This window comes from Sinocyclocheilus anshuiensis, unplaced genomic scaffold (assembly GCF_001515605.1).
Source record: "Sinocyclocheilus anshuiensis isolate Anshui unplaced genomic scaffold, SAMN03320099.WGS_v1.1 scaffold1518, whole genome shotgun sequence".
In the NCBI taxonomy this organism is placed as follows: Eukaryota; Metazoa; Chordata; class Actinopteri; order Cypriniformes; family Cyprinidae; genus Sinocyclocheilus; species Sinocyclocheilus anshuiensis.
This window is the reverse complement of record NW_015548194.1, coordinates 481,642-495,807: the sequence shown is the minus strand read 5'-3', so window position 1 is coordinate 495,807 and position 14,166 is coordinate 481,642. Positions and strand designations below refer to the sequence as shown.

At 37.7% G+C, this 14,166-nt stretch overlaps 1 protein-coding gene across 1 annotated transcript in view; it reads left to right on the top strand.

The window, feature by feature from the left end:
• lama2 (laminin, alpha 2) overlaps nt 1-14,166 on the top strand; it is a 198,122-nt gene that overhangs the window by 142,474 nt on the left and 41,482 nt on the right. The window contains exons 21-30 of the mRNA XM_016439772.1: nt 2,103-2,339; nt 2,720-2,863; nt 5,014-5,190; nt 5,887-6,072; nt 6,243-6,361; nt 6,874-6,991; nt 9,797-9,931; nt 11,872-11,996; nt 12,083-12,169; nt 12,352-12,545. Of these exons, the coding sequence (XP_016295258.1) occupies nt 2,103-2,339; nt 2,720-2,863; nt 5,014-5,190; nt 5,887-6,072; nt 6,243-6,361; nt 6,874-6,991; nt 9,797-9,931; nt 11,872-11,996; nt 12,083-12,169; nt 12,352-12,545 (1,522 nt within the window). The remainder of the gene's footprint in view (nt 1-2,102; nt 2,340-2,719; nt 2,864-5,013; nt 5,191-5,886; nt 6,073-6,242; nt 6,362-6,873; nt 6,992-9,796; nt 9,932-11,871; nt 11,997-12,082; nt 12,170-12,351; nt 12,546-14,166) is intronic.

Below are 14,166 nucleotides of genomic sequence, written 5' to 3'. Positions count from 1 at the left end.
TAATCGCGATTAATCGTTTGACAGCACTAATATATATATATATATATATATACATACATACTGTATATATATATATATATATATATACATACACACATACATACAGTGGGCAAAGAAAAGAATCACCCCCATTTAAAATAATCACACGTTGTTGGTTTGCAACCTGAAATGAAGACAGACACAGTTTTTGTTTTATCCAGCTGTATTTACTCAGTGCAACGTATAACATCCAAGTGAAAGATATAACATCAACATGTTAGAAAAAATAAAAACCAGACTCACTGAGTTGGAAAAAGGATCAGCCCCCTCCTAAAAATGACTTGTAAACTCAATCAAGTCTAGTTAATCACCTTCTCAATGGCACACAAAGCCATTTGACTTTCATCTGTGATCAGCTGTAGTCATTTTGATTAGCTCAGCATGAAAAGAGCTTTCCTGGAGCATTTCAGTCCTTGGTAGTGCAACTGAAACAAACAATTAACTATGAGCTGCAAGGCACTGTCAAAAGATTTCCGGGATAAAGCTGTGGACAGGCACAAGTCAGGAGATGGAGACAAAAGCATTTCAAAGGATTGATCAATGCCTAGAAGCACAGTGAAGTCTATTATTAAGAAGTGGAAGGTATTTGGTGCAACACAGACCCTCCCTGGATCAGGACATCGCTCCAAACTGGATAAAAGGCCCTCTTGAAAAAAGCAGCATATGCTGGTTAGGTATGCTTTGAAGTGTGGCAGCTGGTTTGAGCTGGTTTAAGCTTGTCCTTAGTTGGTCATGAGCTGGTTTAAGCTGATCATGTGCTGGTCCTAAGCAACTAGCTCCTGCTTAGGACCAGCTCATAGCCAGCTTATAACCAGCTCAGGACCAGGTTAAACCAACTCAAACCAGCTGCCATGCTTCAAAACATACCTAACCAGCACTCGTCAGAGAGGCAACCAAGAGGCCGACAGCAACTCTGAAGCAGCTGCAGGAATTTATGAGAAAGAGTGGTCATTGTGTGCATGTGACAACAATATTACAAATTCTCCACAAATGTGGCTTGTATGGGAGGGTTGTAAGAAAAAAGCCGCTCCTCAAAAAGGCCGCATGCAGTTAGACTGAGCTTTGCCAAAACACACATTGAAGATTCTGAGGCAGATGAGACTAAAATTGAATTATTTGGCCTCAAAACCAAACGATATGTCTGGCATAAATCCACTAAAGCACACCATCCAAATAACAGCATTCCTTCAGTAAAGCATGGAGGTGGTAATGTCCTGTTATGGCGTGTTTCTCTGCAGCAGGGACTGGAGCACTTGGCAAGACAGAAGGAAAAATAAATTGGGCAAAATACCGTCAAATTCTTGAGGAAAATCTGCTGCCCTCTGCCAGAAAGTTGTCAATGGGAAGAAGGTTTACCTTCCAACATGACAATAACCTAAATCACACAGCAAAGCTGAGCACACAGTGGCTGAAGGAAAAAAAAGATGAATGTCCTTGCATGGCCTCGTCAGAGCCCAGACTTAAACCCCACTGAAAATCTGTGGAATGACCTGAAGACTGCAGTCCACAAATGCTCACTCTAAAATTTAATTGAACTTGAGCAGCTCTGCAAAGAAGAGTGGGCAAATGTTGCAAAGTGTAGATTTATTAATAGAGACATATCCCAACAGACTAAAGTCTGTAAGGTGGTTCAACAAAATACTGGCACAAGGGGGTGATACTTTTCCAACTCAGTGATTCTGTTAAATCAACCGGCCCCAAAACAGAGCCTTGAGATACCCTGCAGGTGATAACAGAGCCTTGAGATACCCTGCAGGTGATAGATGTAGAGGAAGAAATGTAATTCTCAATTTCAATGGAAAAATCTCTCGCCTTAAGGTAGGAAGAGGAGCAGCCAAGGGCAGTGCTGAGAATTGCATCTTATTCTGACTGATTTTCTGTTAAGTGGCAAATAATGCTCAGCCTTGCCTGCCCTTATCAGACTTTACAACACTTAATGGTTCAGAATGGATCCTACATTTTCAAAAGTGTTCAGTCACATGCAGGGAAAGTGAATGCCATTTTAATTAAATGTTATGCATATTATGAATTATATGTCTGTAATTTTCTCTCTTTCTCTGTAGTCATGTGGCTGTAACGCGCTGGGGTCTGTAGCACAGCAATGTAACGTGAACACAGGCTGCTGCATGTGCCGTGAGCAGTTCAGGGGTGAGAAATGTGACGAGTGTAAGCTGGGTTACAGAGACTTCCCACAATGCATTTCCTGCCAGTGCTCGGCGGCAGGCTCGTCACTGGACACCTGCGATGCAGAGTCTGGTCTCTGCGCATGTGCAGACAGAAGTGGGCAGTGCTCATGCAAGGTAATGACATTGAGCTTGAAACCCGACTCTGATTCATCCAGTATAGCCACTGTTGTACAGTAAATTGTGATCAAAGGGATTTTTCAGCAGAACTGCCATGTCATAATGACTATTAGGGGTATAGAAATGCACTGCCAATTAATTATTGTATGATGCTCCAATCTGATAAAACTGCTGTTCCCACATGACAGCTGTGAGAGAGACTGTCCTTGGCTACCTTTCCCAAAAGCATTGCAAGCCTAAGTAGATCATAGAGATCACTGATGCTGATGGTTTCTTTGATCTGCTTAGGCTTACAATACTTTTGGGAAATGCAACTCTATTCTTTAAGGTAGCTGTAAAACAACACACACAGTACTAATGTGAATGTATGTGTTCAGGCTAACATGGAGGGAGTGAAATGTGACCGCTGTAAGGTGGGCTCGTTCAGCCTCAGTCACAGGAATCCACTGGGCTGCAGTCAGTGCTACTGCTTCGGCTTGAGCAGCTCATGTACAGAGGCCACGGGACTCATCCGTATGAGGGTGAGTAAACACACACAAGTCATACACAAGTCAAACACACACACACAACTTGCATTTGACTTACATTTAATTTTTTTTTGCCTTACCATATTTAATTACTGAATTGAATGTGATTACTAAGCATTGTTTACCATTACATTTTATCCAATAGGACATATGACACAGGTTAACATCTCCTCCTTATATATATTTACATTTACATTTAGTCATTTTGCAGACGCTTTTATCCAAAGCGACTTACAATTTGGGGATACATAAAGCGATTCTTCTTAAAGAGGCAAACAGATACAGGAAGTGCTTGTAATACCAAGTTTCTAGACATTGTTCAAATAAGTACAAGCTAGAAAGAGAAGGAATAAATAAAGAGAGAGAATTTTTTTTTTTTTATAATGATGATGATGAAGTCAAGTAGCTTCGAAAGAGATGAGTTTTCAGCTGTCGCTTGAAAGTTGTCAGGGATTCAGCATTCCGGATAGGGGTGGGAAGATCGTTCCACCAGCCAGGAATGGTGAACGAGAATGTTCTGGAAAGTGATTTTGAGCCTCTCCGGAAGTGATAGGAGGTGGTGGAGGGGGACAGAGGAGAGAATTGAAAGTATATAAAGCAGTTTCTGGTAAAACTTTTCTTACCAAATCGGTCATAGCTATCTAACTTTAATGTCTCTGTGGCAAACAGAGTTTGTAAGGCAGAACTCAGTTTTAGTAGAAGCAGAGTATTGTCAAATAATAGTATGAGATGCTGTGTTTCTAAAAATGTATACCTAACAGGAGAATATATATAATGAAACCGGGCCCAAAATGGAGCCTTGAGGTACCCCGCAGGTGATAGGTGCAGAGGAAGAAGAGAATTCTTAATTCTCACTTCAAATTTAATTATTCAACACATAATATTGTTCCTCATTTGAACAACCTCATTACCCCTTGTAAGGGAGCATTGGATTTGACAATAGCAGCACTTTTTTGAATTTAGGTGGAAAGAGAATTAAATAATCTCATCGAAGTTTCTTTTACACATACGGTGTGTCAGGTTCAACTATTAACTATTCAACCCAGTTACTCAAATGTTTTTTCTTTAAAGTATGAAAGTTTTCAATAATTATAAACCATTTTGACTGTTATTTTACAGAATTATGAGCGTTTATGATTCTTAACCAAAGGATATGTTTTAATTATTATTTGCTTTATATGTTGGTTGTGATGGTGTGGATGAGATGAGGACACAGGTGTCTGTTTGTGTGTGTGTTTTGATGGCTTTCTTAATCATCTTGTCCCGAGGTGGGCTGAGATGCTCCGGTTACCAGGGAAACAGTAAATATTAATAAATATCAAGTGCTTCCTAGATGTCATTCTCCCTCAACCATATTCACAACAGGACAGAATTAAGTGTGCAGGAGCAGCAGAGCAGACAGAGACAAATATAGAGAGAAAGTGATGACGCACAGAGCCAGAGCCCTTGTTTGTTTTTAAAAAGGGTTTCCTGCATGTTCAGAAACTCGTCTTAATCCTCAGCATGTCCATGGAGAAAAAAAGCAGAATATGGCTGAATGACACTCTTCCAATGTGATGAAATCGACAAACAAATTAAACAAAGGTTGCTGTCTAAAAGTTAATTTAAGTTTCGGAGAGGAGTTTGGAATCCTTTAACTCATTTTTGGGAAAACGAGAGATTTTTTCTAAGTCAGTGAGTCGTGAGATTGTGTGTTGATGTGAGGGTAGTTTAGCTGCCCTGTGGGGTTCCTCACACACACATTTACCAAACTATGCCTCTCAATACACACACAAATAAATCCTCAAAGACACTGACGCTGAAACACAACACTATTACACTATTTTGTGTGGCAATTTAACCCTGCTTACTTAATAAAAATCTCTGGAGCACTAATGACAAAAAAAATTTCATAATCTTTCTTTGAGATGTAATAACTTTATCCACCTCTGAAACATCTGCTGTGTGGGTGAGCACAAACATTAACCAGTAATAATATCGCAAAGCATTTCTCACAATCCAATCTACATTAGATCCCGCTGAATATTCAGTTTCACTTGGAAATATTACTGAAGTTAAATTGTGAATGCCATTTCATGTTGACTTTGGAAGTTCAAAGTTAATTCAGCTTGATTGATTTAGATGAGTCTTTTGCTGTCCTATAGCTGACTCTGATGCCAGAACAGACCGTTCTTCCTCTTGTGGACAAATCCAGTCATCAGGAGATCACAGCGGGTGTGAGCTTCCAGCATCCTGACATCATCGCTAATGCTGATGTGGTCCAGCAGCATCTGAGTGAGCCGTACTACTGGAGATTGCCAAAACAGTTCAAACGCTCCATGGTCAGTCTGCCACTAACATCCTTCAGCTTTTTTTTTTTTTTTTTCATTTTATTTTATATACATTAAATACACATTTACATACATTTATGTATACATGTTTGTTGCTAGAAAATAAATAAGTCCCAAAAGTGTGATGATAGGAGATTTGTGGTCAGTAAAATTTTTAATGCTTGTGAAAGAAGTCTCTTCTGCTCACCAAAGCTGCATTTATTTGATTAGAAATACAGTAAAAATTGTAATATTGTGAAATATTATTAAAAAATTAAAATATATGTTTTCTATGTTAATATATTTTAAAAATGTAATTTATTCCTTTGATCAAAGCTGAATTTTCAGCATCATTACTCCAGTCTTCAGTGTCACATGATCTTCAGAAATCATTTTAATATGCTGATTTGCTGCTCAAGAAACATTTCTGATCAGTTTTGAAAACAGTTGTGCTACTTCATATTTTTGTGAAAACCGTGACACATTTTATTTTTCAGGATTCTTTCATGAATAGAAAGTTCAAAAGAACAGCATTTTCAGCATTGCTGAATAAAATAATTTATTTCTTTAAATAAAACTGATGCCAAACTTTTTGAATGCAAGTGTACAGTCCAGTTGTTTCAATCATATAAAATATTTTTTTTTACATTTCAAGGCCAGCTAATGAACATTACAACGAGTCTCACCATTTGGAGGTTGTTCTTTCAGATAACAGCCTATGGTGGGAAGCTGAAGTATGCCATCTATTACGAGGCTCGTGATGAGACGGGCCGCACCTCTTACGAGCCCCAGGTCATCATAAAGGGCGGACCCAACAAGGACAAGGTCATGGTCCGCCACATGCCAGCACTTCAGATTGGCCAGCTGACCCGTCACGAGATTGACATAACAGAGGTGAGCCAATCAGGGATGAGAGTCAGCGCTCAGCCCCTCCCACTTACTGAAACACACAACACATCACTTTTACAAGAGTGTTGACAGTGTTTGCATGTGCAGGAGTCATTCACATGATCTCATTTACCACAGTTACATCAACCATACACTAAAACACTGATGTTTTGCAGCACGAATGGAAACACAAGGATGACAGGCCGATGTCTCGTGAGGATTTCATGGACGTGCTGTTTCATGTCGAATATATCCTAATAAAGGCCTCACACGGCAGCGTCATGAGACACAGCAGGTAACTGATCTCAAGCATGGCCTACAACTTTATTTCAAATGTTATTCAACTTTCAAATTACGAGGAAGAACCTTGGTGATTATAGATAACTAAAGCTAAAACTTAAACCATAAAAAATGTTACTTGAAATAAAATAAACTTTAACTAAAAAATTTTTTTTTTACATCGTTGCTGAGGCAGCATTTCTAATTTTCATTTAGTTTAACTTGTACTAAAATAACTAAAACTAAAAATGAAATAATAATTAATAAAAACTGTATAGCCATATAAATAAAACTAAAAAAGGTGAACAAAAACATATAAATAAATGACCAAAACTTCACAAAAAAAAAAACTAATTCAAAATATGAATAAGAACTATAATGGGATCTATTATACTAAAATAACACTGGTAAGAACTTGTTTTATAAGTTCTAGTAATTTATGAGTTGTAATAAGTTTTGTAAGACCAAAATAGTTATGAAGGAGCAGAAGCTCATATGTATGTGTGTGTGAACTGGTGTGATGTGCAGGATTTCTGAGATCACTTTGGAGGTGGCTGAGGTGGGGACGCCCTCAAAGGACAGTGAAATCGCCCATCAGATTGAGAAATGTGACTGTCCTCTGGGATACGCCGGTCTCTCCTGTGAGGTAAAGGCTTTTGTGCACAATATTTGACGTGTAAGAGCTGTTATGTGCTGGAAGGTTGTGATAAGACATATGTTATAAATGCTATTATTACCCAACTCTCTGTAGGTCAGATATTATAGCATAATATTGGTCAGATAATAGAGCATAGGCCAATGTCATAGTAAAAATAGTAAGGACACACATTTTTATGAAAGCATTATGTGTTTTATATTTATTACATAGCATGGCTGAGATTGCTTCATCCACATAATACAGGTGCATCTCAATAAATTAGAATGTCATGGAAAAGTTCATTTATTTCAGTAATTCAACTCAAACTTCAGTCTGTGTGCATTTAATTTATTTAATACACGAGTTTCACAATTTGAGTTGAATTACTGAAATAAATGAACTTTTCCACGACATTCTAATTTATTGAGATGCACCTGTAAACTCAATCTGTTGTTCACAACATTACCAAAAAACCAACTCTGAAAAGTCCCAGTAATGCAGTTTCCAAATAGATTTAAAGTGACGTCCTTGTCACAATAATTAGGTCACTTTGAAAGGTGCTGACATGCCCTTTCATAACAGGGCTCTAGAAACACAACAGCTCTGGAAAAACAGGCTGAGTGTGGAGAGACGAACAGCTGGATGTATCGCTGCACGACACTCATCATTACAGCCAGTGTTTCTGCTCCTCAGACTGTTAATGTGTTAAAGCGCTCTCTCGCCGCCAGTCTCCGCCCACAAAGTGCTCATGTGAGATCTTTAACAAGCTCAAGCGTGCGAGACTCTGATTACAGATCAGCAAGAGTCAGTTGTTCACATTCAGGCTGGACGAGGCCGCGCGAGACAGATGGCCGTAACTCTGAAACACCTCATACTGTGCTTAATAAAGTATTTTTAAACAGGCGTTTAGCAAGTTCACCCTGAACAGATGGTGTACTAAATTGATGTGATTAATTTTGAAGAGCGATGGTGAGAAAGAGTGTTGCTATGGTTTCAATGGTTGAGGACTATTTTTTTCCCCATATGAACATGCTGGTCTACAATGTAACAATTTTTCGGCGTGGATTTGCAGCACGTTCCTGCTTAATTGAATGACAATGATTATGTGTGTCTGTAACCTCTTGCATATTTACACATTAACTGTAGTAGTGTCATATCCGAACGCCACGGCACTATGCTAACACATGCGCTGCAGAATGAACACGTTATACAGGTTCATTTGTTACTATTTGCTATAATATCTAAGAGTCTATGTTGTCTCCGTTGTCAGGTTTTGAGTGTTGAAATCTGAGAACGCAAAGTTCACCAGAATCACACTTAACTGAATATGCTTTCTTTTACTATAAAATGCAACATGCAGTAAAGTGTAGAGTGACTCTTAAGTCTTAAAGGAACACTCCACTATTTTTGAAAATTGGCTCATTTTCCTACAGCTAAAAGTGCTACCGCCAGACCCGGAGATCGGCTGAATGGATTCGAAAACGGTAAAACTCAACTGTTTAACTCTAGGGGAGTTGGAAAATGAGCCTATTTTCAAAAATAGTGGAGTGTTCCTTTAACTTGCACTTAATTAACTTGAGTTCATTACTAACCTCCTTTAAATATAATGTAACATTGCAACTGCTAAAGCCCAGCTAAAGCCGTTTTTTCACTTTCTACCACAAACAGACCAAAACTGTTTGTGGTAGAAAAATTTAGATAAATTTTGGATCCGGTTTGAGCTTCAGACACGTTGAAAAATATTCTAACTTTTATGTCTAGACTAAATGTAACCGCCTGACTGGATGTGATGTATCCTAAACAAAACTATGAGTGAATTACCAATATTTGTGCATTACAATGTTATTCTTTAAACCATAATTTCTACAAAATAGGCATAATTATAAATAGTTGTTTTATCATTGTTAAATAATCATTAGTTCTATAAAACCTCCTATGCTTTACCTTCAAATGTACTGGCCATCATTTGATTTATGTGGAAATATTCATAGAGTCATTATTCATTCATTCATTTTAACATGGTGAATAAACAGATAACGACTACTTCATGACCAATTAGAAAGTTCTGTGTGACTGCCACTAGGTAAAGAAATGTGGTAATTGTACATAAATTGAAGAAAGTGGAAAGGCAGCTTAAGAGAAAGTAAAGCCCAAATACCCTATCAAAGAGACACTATGGAAACAGAACTATCAACACTTATCCAACAATGCCATGCAATATGGTCATTTTTATAATCATTTGTTGTGTTATGAAAGAAAATGACCTAGTCTGAATTAGGGGATGTTTATACAACAACAACTGTTTCTCCTTTGCGTTTTTGAAAATTTTTGCATGCAGATGACAACATTGTCAAAACTATCCCCATTCACACGGATCCACGAAAACATCTAAAAGCGCTGTATTATTCATGCCAAGCCAGTAGCTGCCAATGTTACTTTGTAAAAAACACTATGCACCTTCATACATTCCTATAGACTGAGCACATAATATGCACACACATGACGTCACCGTTACACAAATTTGCGTTTTTGTAGTTTACACAGAGATGATAACGGGTTTTCAAAAACTTGCACTTTGAAACCCGTTTTCAAAAGTTTGCATTTTCAGGCAACCAAAACACTGTTGTCATGTAAATGAGTGACCGAAACACAAAAAAGGTTTCCCATTTTTAGTTGAAATCGGTGTCGTGCAATCACCCCCTTAGTTTCACAGTCATATTATGAATATATTATTGTATTGTAAGAGGTTGCTGTAAAAACTTGCTGATGTAGTACAGTGTGTTTGTGTAAATAACAGTGTGATGGCTCATGCAGGAATGTGCAGCTGGGTTCTACAGGCTCTCTGTTCATGCCGGTGGAGCCGCGTCCAGAGCGGGCTTTGGCACCTGTGTCCGGTGCCAGTGCAATGGACACAGTGACTCGTGTGATCCTGAAACAGCCGTCTGCCAGGTGCGTACACCCTTAATAAAAGCATTTATGAGCTGCATTCCTCTGAGTGGACCAAGTCCTTCCTGATTGGATTGGCTTGAGTGAGTGTCTCCCATTGGTATATAGAGTTGAAGTAGCATTGCTGGGCTGATGTGCATTCAGAACCTTTTAGCAACAGTATCAATGAACCATCGCAGATGACAGTTGTCCAAAACCCATTTTCCTAAACTAAATGGTGCTGGAGCCAGTTTTCGGCCAGGGGATCTTTGAGCCGCTCTCAGAACTGGCCTGCATTTCCATTGACTTGACAGCCAAGCGATGACAAAACAGCTGCCCAGAACCAGCTTTTCTGCAGTGGAAATGTGGATTTGGCCAGACTGGATTCAGCACCGTGTTCGTGGAAACGAGGTGCAAGTAAAGCACCCTGGAAGAATCAGGTCTGTTCAGTCCACCAAAATGGACATGCAGTCGAACTGTTCTCCAAACAGCTTGTACAGACCTTCTTCTGCTTTCAGTTGCATGCATGCTAATAGCAATATCATTTGCATTTTACGGGTTTTCGCAAATTGAAAATGGTAAACGAGTGTGCAGGGGGGTAATCTGAGTAATTGAGGTACACAGGAAGTTAATGAAAGTTTCAGAGCGACGCGGCCCAGTAAAGCGCAACTTCAGCAGTCTGATTACACTCCACTCTGAAAGCTGCCGCTCCTCTGTGCCTCTTTCTCTCCATTTTTCTGCTCATTCTTGTTGGCAACTTGAGAAGTGCAGATCTCTTTACTTTGGCCAGCTTTCTGTTATATGTTCTCTTAATGTTGCATTTTCACAAGATTAAAAGAGAGCTTTATGTGTTTCTTGAAAAGCTACATTTGTATTGATTTTATGTGTAATGAAATTAAGCTGTTGTCTTTTGTCTTACCAGTGTGATTATATGCTGTAACTCGTGCTGTCAATCAAGCAATTTAAATTTAAACCAGATGCATCGCAATTAATTGTATATATATCAATATTTGCTGTCCCAAAATTAATTTGACTCGGAGACATTATCATGCATTATTCTGATGGAAAAATTAAGCACAGCCATGAGACCCAGTGTCATGTTATGTGCAATTAAACTTTAAAAAACGAGTATCAAACCCTGCATTCTGCTGCGCTCCGTTCAGCTGTTTGTAAGATTGTGAGCTCTGCATTCATTCTGTGCCATCTGCTCTCAGTAAGTGTGTTTTCTCTGACTGCAGACTGGAAAAAAAAAAAAACTGAATTCTCTATTATGAAATTGTTTCAAAGCAGGTTTACAGAAAGTTGTGCTGTTAATAATGCCTCAGTGTTTTAACATGGAGCAGTTTTAGGGCTGGATGATATGACGATATAAAACAATGATCCCACAGATTGAGATTTAGCTGTTTTCAGAGTGTTGTCTAGCACATGTATCAGTACAGCAGTGACATTTGAGAGATTTAAATATTGGCTGGTTTTGTTCAAATTCTCAAAAAATATTAATGAAAATAAGATCAGATGTCACAGATGAAAAGTCTGAAAAGCCATAAGGGGTGGATAAGGGATTAGGTAATGGTTGGTTTAGTTGTAAACAAGAGTAAACAATTCTCAGAACACATCAATAAATATACCATCTGTTGTCTTAAGTGAAAACTAGATGCTTATCAAAGAGTCTAATGTGAGTTTAACATTTTCCAACATTTTAATTGGAAGTCATTTAAGTGTTAGGAAATATAGGATATGGCTTTCATTTTAATTAGTAGCATCTCTAATTTCAGACAGAATAACTATAACATGATGGCGTTACTTACAGTGAGCTGCTCAGAAGTCAACACATAATTATTTAATTGTGCAGTAAACATTGTTAATGGTTTAATTTAAATGCATCAAATTGACAGCCATAGTTATAACAGTATTATTACATGTTATAAAGTATTAATAGTGTTTTTATGCTTTTTTTGTTTTAGAATTGTCAGCATAACACAGTCGGTGATAAGTGTGAGCGATGTGCTGCAGGGTTTTACGGCGTAGTGCGCGGCTTTACCGACGACTGCAAACCCTGTGCATGTCCGCTCCTCAACCCGGAGAACAAGTATGTGATACACACACACACACACACACACACACACACACACACTTTAGCTGTGCTAAGTCTAAGTTTTGCACTGTTTCTCTCAGCTTTAGTCCCACCTGTCAGACGGAGGGTTTTAATGACTACCGCTGCACCTCCTGTCCTGAAGGCTACGAGGGAAAACACTGTGAAAGGTGAAAACATATTTCTAAATGATGTAAAACAAGTCGTTACTTACATGGCCGAATCTGTCAATAAAGTGTTGAAAATGAGTGTGCGTTTCCCTCTGCAGCATTGAATGTCGAGTTTTAAGTGTAAATAGTAATTTTTTAACAGAGGCCTCATAACGTGTTGAATGTGATTCCGGTCTGCGCAGGTGCGCCCCTGGTTTCCATGGTAACCCGAGTGTGTTGGGCGGACGGTGCGAGGAGTGTAAGTGCGACGCTTACGGTGCATTTCCCACAGCGTGTGACCCGCGCTCCGGACAGTGCCAGTGCCGTCCCGGCGCCAGCGGCCTGAAGTGTGACCAGTGCATGGAGAGGCATGTGTGTGGCCCTCAGGGCATCGTGTGTACGTATGACAAAACATGAGCAGTCTCCAGCCTCTCTTTGACCCTGACCCTTTTCTGCTACCGTGCCTTTAAGACTTCTGTGATGTATATTGAATATGATTAACTAAGTTAGGCTGATCTGATTTATCCTCTGTGTCTTTGTTTCTTAAACAGCCACTAATAACAGAGAAGAGATGCAGCCAAAACAAACAGCATTTTAATTAGACATGCTCAGATTTCCCCTCACAAAATTACTGTTTACTTTTCGTATAATTGTTGACTGATCATTTTCTCAGCTTGGAGAGATCAGATTGCATTGCTGTGCTAGACACCTGCTCCTCAGCACTGGGTTTGAAATCATCTCTTTTAGCAATTATGTGTTTTATGATAATTGTATTGGTTGACTGGACAGATTGGGTAATTATGCATGTGTTTTTCGGTGTATGTGTGACGTGTGTTGCTTCATAATCCAGCATTCATTGTCAGGGATGTCATTTTTTTATTTTTATATGGATTTTCGTATTTTCCAACCTGAGAAGCTTGGCCAACATGAATATATCAGTGTAGTAATTTACTGTTGTTCTGTAAAATAAGTAAATAAATAATAATAATAATAATAATAATTTATTTTATTTTATTTATTTAAAATAATTACTGTACAATATAATTTACTATACTAACTATATTGTTGCAGTAGTAATATATTATGTTGATTTATTTTTTATATTTTAAATGATACTTATTTTTATGTGCGTGTTTGTGCACGTGTATGAGATGATGATGATGATGATAATAATTATTATTATTGTTATACAAATTTTTAATTAGTTTACTTTTTTTACCGTACAATAGTATTTCTGTATATATTTCTGTATTTTTATTGCTCTGTCTAATTTTTATAATATAAAAGATTTGTATTAGAAAAAATAAACAGATAAAACAAAATAATAAAAAGTATAAAAAATAATAATAATTTAATGTAATAATATAATATATAATATAATAACAGTAATAATGAGTTCTGTATGCTTCATGAATTAATATCCTGTCATGGGTCTGAATTGTGAAACGGTTTTTTTTTTTTTTTTTTTTTTTTAAAGAAAAAAAACAGTTCTTTTCTCTTTTTTTGGCTATCAAAATAGCATCAAAATCACATTCCGGTGTGTCAAAACTTCCTTCTAGGAGGTTCCAACACTCTCAACAGGTACATGATTTATTTATTTTCTATAAATTTAAACTAAATAAATTGTAATCCTATCAATCACATATTTTTCTCTTTTTAGTTTAACAGAACATAAATATGACGAGCTCTGTTCAGCTTCTCTTCTCTTCTCTTCCTCTTCTTTTTCTTCTTCTTCTTCTTATTATTATTACTATTATTGTGTCTACATAATATTAACAATACTAATATTAATAATATAAATATAGTGATATGAATGAATGAATATTTTCTGGTGGTTATAACACCATTAAGGTATATAGCACTTTCAAAGCATGGCTCTTTATGGAACCTTATTAAAAGGGATCTATTTAGCACCAAAAAGGGTTCTGCTTTTGTTATACGCCAAAGAACCCCATTGGTATGATTTAGAATCATTTTACTTTAGAATGCATGAACAAAAACAATGAAGAAACTTTCAA